At 32.0% G+C, this 6232-nt stretch overlaps 1 protein-coding gene across 2 annotated transcripts; it reads right to left on the bottom strand.

Annotated features, from left to right (window-relative positions):
- Positions 1 to 942: 942 nt before the first annotated feature.
- Positions 943 to 5209, bottom strand: LOC111309632 (uncharacterized). 2 transcript variants are annotated; one of them, XM_089748198.1, is made up of 3 exons: positions 3989 to 5169; positions 2100 to 3856; positions 1083 to 1595 (listed from the first exon to the last, which is right to left on the bottom strand). In XM_089748198.1, exons 1-3 carry the CDS (start codon positions 5167 to 5169, stop codon positions 1192 to 1194), a joined length of 3342 nt encoding a protein of 1113 aa, XP_089604324.1. In that variant the 3' UTR covers positions 1083 to 1191. The 2 variants fall into 2 exon arrangements, with proteins under 2 accessions (XP_022764364.2, XP_089604324.1); XM_022908629.2 differs by having other exon boundaries at positions 943 to 1595; positions 2100 to 5209.
- Between the last annotated feature and the right edge of the window lie 1023 nt (positions 5210 to 6232).

Raw genomic sequence — 6232 nt, forward strand, 5'->3', positions numbered from 1 at the left:
TATCACCAAATTTTATTTTTTTCAAAATTTGAATAAAAGACTAACTAGCAGGCTTGAAATTCAATGTCATCGATGACTCATCAATCACATGAATTTTTCATATAAGCCTCTATCTTTCTATTATATCCAATTAAGTCCTCAAAAAATTATTTTTGTTAATTAAATCTGAGTATAATTTGTTTCATTAAGCTCTTTTTCTTACATGAAAATTGTAAAAAATAATATTATTTCTTGCCAAATCAACATATATGCCGTATTTCTCTTTATGATGCCAACATCTACATAGCATATATTTGAAAATAAAAAAGCTCTTTAGATGCTAATGTGGCCTATTATATGAGCCATTCGTTACATATTATATAAACGATAGTTCAATTTAAATTTTTATGTTTTACAATGCGAAAATTGATTTAACAAAGACAATTATTATTGTTGATATGGTAAAAATAATGAATTTTAGTGATTTTCATGTAAAATAAGACTTAATTAAATAAAAATAATGTTTTATGCTTTCAATTGGATAAAAAAAAAAAAGCTAAGAATTTATTTGAGAAATTTAAGAAAAGTACAACATTTAGCATTTTAGTAAAAGAAAGCACAAGTTAAAGGTATATATTTCAAAATCATCACTCAAATCCGTTTCAATTATACTCAATACGATTACAATTAAATTTCGAATGATTTAACCGGCAATGAATGGTCAAAGGTTAGAAAGATGAAGTTGTGAAAAATAATGTGTATAAGAATAAATGGTGAGTAAATAGTAAAATCAAAAGGTTATTGTGTGAAGTTTTGTTTATTGTAATTTGCTGTGCTCACCAATTGTGTTCTTTGTTTGTTCAAGCAAATAAAAAAATGATATTAGAATTGCTGTAGCATTTCAAAGCAAAAGTACTACAGCAAATTGGTACTATAGTATAATATTACAATTGATATGAAAGTCGAAATTCTAAGTCTGGCCATTAGTTATATTTCAAAAATAAAAAATCTTGAACACAGAAATTGAGTGCTTAAACACAGTTGTTTTATATCACAGGCTTAAACACAGCTATTCTATATCATAGCCGATTCACTACAAAAGCTTTACTACTAGAGTGCTCAAACATTTCAATACAAAGAAGAGAAAAAGAAATAGATTGAAAGCAAATACACATGCTTAGAATTATTATTCAAATTGTTAGCACCTTAATATTAGCCACTACAGACTTCATGATCCCACAATTCTCCCAATTTTATGATTGAAAAAGGATTGGGCAACGGAAGCGATTGACTAGTAAGGGCTTGAGAAACTTGTCGCATGGTTGGCCGAAGTTGGGGACTACCATTCAAGCATGCAAATGCTAGCTTTGTAGTAGAGGCAACATCCTTTGCAACTTGCCTTACCGGTGGTGAGAGGCGTTGGTCTATCACATCTTTAAGTAAAATCAGTTGGTTGTCATTTAGCATCGATGTCGATGTTGATGCCAGTGCCGATGGCAATGATGGCAAACATGAAATCAAATCACCAGGATACCTCCCCATAAGTATTTCCATTGTTAGCACCCCAAAACTGTAAACATCACATTTCTCGTCTACTTTCATTGTATAAGCCAAATCTGCTTAAAGAAATATTTTTAATTAATGTGCTCTATTAAGCGATAAATATATCTAATCAAATACACTATTATTTAAGAATATTAAGAAGATTGTAAAATAATGTTGCAAAGAAATTGCGAATGTTTAGAAGATTACATGAAAAATGAAATTCAAAGGTTTAAATAAGATTTTATATTTAGTTCATTAGTTTGATATATTGAATATGAAAAAAATTAAGTGTTAAATTTCAAAGATTAATTACACATTTGATACTTGAATTAGAGTAAAATTCTTTCAAACTTAAATTTTAAAAATTACAATCTTAAGTGTTAAACTTCAAAGATTAATTACATATTTGATACTTGAATTAGAGTAAAATTCTTTGATACTTAAATTTGAAAAGTTACAATCTTAATACTACTTGTACTTTGTTTTTAAGGCGTCAATTTGCACACAAAACTAACACTTTTAATTGAATGATGACATGTTTGAAGTATCTTAAAAAAAGAGATATAAATAAATACCTGGAGCTATGTAACCTAAAGTGCCAGCAAGTGAGGTCCAATTGGAAGAGTTGAGCTTTAAAAGCCTAGCTGTGCCAAAATCTGAAACATGAGCCTCATAGTCCAAATCTAGAAGAACATTGTTGCTGGAAATATCTCGATGAATTATCGGTGGTGAATGGTCATGATGCATATAAGACAAGGCATTGGCCACTCCTTTTACAACATTTAGCCTCTTCTCCCAATCCAACTCCATTGCCTCGTCCTTGTTGCTTAACACCATTCTCAAACTTCCCCTTTCTACAAACTCATAAACCAAAAATGAGTTCTTTGGATGTGAACAAAAGCCATACAGCTTCACAATGTTACGATGTCTTATTTCTGATAAAGCATGAATCTCGCATTCAAAGGCTTTCAAGTTGTTGGAAATCATGCTATCTTCGGATTGGTGAAGTTTCTTCACAGCAACCACCTCACCAATGGGTAGCACAGCTTTATAAACAGCTCCATAGCCTCCTGAACCAATGCAATTATTGGAGCTGAAATCTTCAGTGGCTTCAATAATGTTCTCATAGAGTATTCTTCCATTATATCCCCATACTGTGAAAATATCTCCAAGTTGTGCCTGCATGGACTCAGATTTTCTGGTTCGTTTCCTTCGGCAAAAAATAAGGAAACTTCCAACCATGATAAAGAGCAAAAGAAGAAGACCAAAGAGTGGAAGTACAATGAAAATGATGACTTTGGTGCTTTTTTGATGAAAGACAACACAAGGCATTAGTCCAGTGGCATTACCACATAGGCCCCTATTGTGTCTTAAAGCATCAATTGAAGCCTCATGGAATGCCTTAATGTTGGGAATAGGGCCTTCTAATTGATTATAAGAGATATTCACAACAGTCAAGCTTTGCAAATCATTGAAAGAAATTGGGATGGAACCATTGAGCATATTGTGAGAAAGATCCAATATTTCCAAAGAGTGTAATTCCCCAAGCTGTTGTGGTATCGCTCCAATAATCAAATTATGATTCAAATCTAGAATTTGAAGACCATATATGAAGCTTATTGAAGAAGGAATGCTTTCTCCAAGTTTATTCTTGCTCAAATTCAGGTCCAATAACTTTGAGCAGTCTCCAAGTTGATTAGGAATCGGTCCTCTCAAATTGTTTGATGCCAAGTTAAGATGTTGTAGATTTGAAAGAACTCCAATCTCAGGTGGAATTTTGCCTGAAAGTTGATTACCACTTAGCAGAAGACGGAACATCAATGTCAATGCTCCTAATTCCTTGGGAATCTCACCAACAAGATGATTTGAAGAGAGATCGAGTTCCTGTAACTGAGTCGCATGTTGCAACTCTAGTTGGATCTTTCCAGAAATGTTGTTATTGGAGATTTGTAGGCTTGTTAGATTATGACATTGCCCCCATTTTGGAGAAAGTTCACCATAAAATCTGTTGTTGCTTAATGAAAGGTAATTCAAATTCGGATACACAGCAAAAGTTTCTGATATATTTCCTGTAAAGTTATTTCCTTCAAGCCTAACTCTGTATAAACTTTTGCAGGTTTTCAAAGTTGGTGGGATATGACCCGTCAAATTGTTGTTGCAAGCCGTAAGCCTTGCGAGTTGTCCACCCTTGCATAAATTTTTGGGTAATGGACCACTGAGATGGTTATCTCCTAATTGTAATGATTGCAAATGAGTAAGATTGCCGAGCGTTGAAGGAATTGGCCCTGATAAATGATTATAGTGAAGATATATCGTCACCAGCTTCGACATGCTTCCTATGGAAGCTGGGATTGAACCATAGAAATTATTTTGACTCAACACAAAGTCGGTAAGAGATTTAAGCATCCCTATCTCTTGAGGTATCGACCCAGAAAACATATTTTGATAGAGGTGAAGAGTGGACAGACTAGTCAAGTTTCCTATGGAAGCAGGGATTGAACCAGAGAAATTATTTTGACTCAACACAAAGTCAGTGAGAGATTTAAGCATCCCTATCTCTTGAGGTATGGACCCAGAAAACATATTTCGATAAAGGTAGAGAGTGGATAGACTGGTCAAGTTTCCTATGGAAGCAGGGATTGAACCAGAGAAATTATTTTGACCCAACGCAAAGTCAGTGAGAGATTTAAGCATGCCTATCTCTTGAGGTATCGACCCAGAAAACATATTTCGATCAAGGTAGAGAGTGGATAGACTGGTCAAGTTTCCTATGGAAGCAGGGATTGAACCAGAGAAATTATTTTGACCCAACTCAAAGTCAGTGAGAGATTTAAGCATCCCTATCTCTTGAGGTATCGACCCAGAAAACATATTTCGATGAAGGTAGATAGTGGATAGGCTGGTCAAGTTTCCTATGAAAGCAGGGATTGAACCAGAGAAATTATTATAACTCAACTCAAAGTCAGTGACAGATTTAAGCATCCCTATCTCTTGAGGTATCGATCCGGAAAACATATTTCGATAGAGTTGTAGAACAGATAAGCTGGTCAAGTTTCCAATGGAAGCAGGGATAGAACCACATAGATAGTTATCAAAGAAATAGATCTCGGAAACTGAACTCAGCCTTCCTATCTCTATTGGAATGGAACCACTGATCTCATTACTTGCTAAGGAAATCAACTCAAGACCTTTCAGTAAGCAAATTTCGGATGGAATATTCCCTGAAAAGTTATTGTATGACAATTTAAGGAAGGTGAGCTTGGAAAGGTTCCGAATGTGTGAGGGAATGGGCCCATACAGTGAGTTGTTACGAAGGTTAAGCCTCATCAGGTTGGGGAAGAAAAGAAAGTTAAGACTAAGAAGTGTACCTTTCAACCCAAAATCTGGAAGGCTTAGATTGGTGATGCTTTCAGCCTTGTCGCAGGTAATTCCAACCCAGCTGCAATGGCTGTCTCCAACCCATAAAGAAGAGAGCAAAGTTTGGGTGTTGTTGTCAAGGCTAGCTTTCCATTTTAGAAGAGTTTCCGCTTCTTTAATTCTTGTAAGTGCAGCAATGGAGGATGAAGAAGCAAAAACAGGGGAAGAGTTAAGCAGGACAAGTATGAGGAAGAGCATCACTTTGAATGGTATTAAGAAAGATGACATGATTTGGATAGTTCAGAAAGAATCTTTTGTTAATTGTTCTAAATTACATTGGCTAGCAAGGTCAGGTATTTATGCAAAATACAACCGTATTTTCGTCACTATGAAACATCAACATCAAGTGAAAAAATATAACTGCAAGATTAACGGGTCTTTTACGTTTAAATTAATTTTGGTAGATGATGACTATTGATCTTCTACGTTTAAAGGACAATTTTAGCTTTGGTTTATTAATCAAATGTTAAAAAAAAATCATGATAATTATTTTAAATGAAAATTATATCTTATACATCAATCAAAATTTTAAATTCTATAAATGAGTTTATAAGATTACTACAAATCATACACATTTTCGTCATTGTCTCTAAAATTTAATCTTTTTTTATTTTTATTCAAATAAAAAACTAAATTTTTATTAAATTTAGATAAGTTTGACATTTCTAGTGTAATAGTTACGATTTAGGATTCACTTGAATGGACGATAAGATTAAATTTCATGAGATTAAAAATAGCAATTAGATTAGGTACTACATCAATGAAATTAAAATCAATTGTCAAGATATGTGTTTCCATACAAACAAGCAGTGGAAGTAAGATAAATTATAATTAGAAGAGAAATCACCATTAAATTTGTATATAATAAAAATGTTAAATTATTTAACATTTATAAAATTAGTAAATAATTTAAAATCAGTAAATTATCTTTATGTCAAATAATATTTTTTTGATAAATAATTAAAAACTAATAAAAATAATAACATCTCAAATGATATTTTTTCTTTAATTTTTTATTAATGATGCAGTTATCTACTTTTAGTTAAAAGAATAATATAATATAATACTAAATTTTATTTTTAGTTAATTAATTTTTATATAATAATAAAATTTATAAAATAATAATTTTTAGTTCATAATATAATTATAATTTTATTTATTTATAAGTTTATTATATAATAAAATTTTTCATTATATTAAATTAAAAATTATTTCATAATTTATTAATTAAAAAATAAAAAAAGAGGAAAAAAATGTTTAAAGTGTCCAAAAGTATGGTGTGGTGGAGCCA

This window comes from Durio zibethinus, chromosome 19 (genome assembly GCF_047325235.1).
Source record: "Durio zibethinus cultivar Kanyao isolate XHJ-2024 chromosome 19, ASM4732523v1, whole genome shotgun sequence".
Taxonomy (NCBI): domain Eukaryota; kingdom Viridiplantae; phylum Streptophyta; class Magnoliopsida; order Malvales; family Malvaceae; genus Durio; species Durio zibethinus.

What these genes read in the sequence shown, in the direction of transcription:
- LOC111309632 (XM_022908629.2), bottom strand. Translation starts at nt 5,169, where the DNA reads ATGTCATCTTTCTTAATACCATTCAAAGTGATGCTCTTCCTCATACTT. An exon ending in TTTAGGTTACATAGCTCCAG is followed by an intron (nt 1,596 to 2,099) that starts GTATTTATTTAT and finishes TTCTTTAAGCAG; the next exon opens with ATTTGGCTTATACAATGAAA.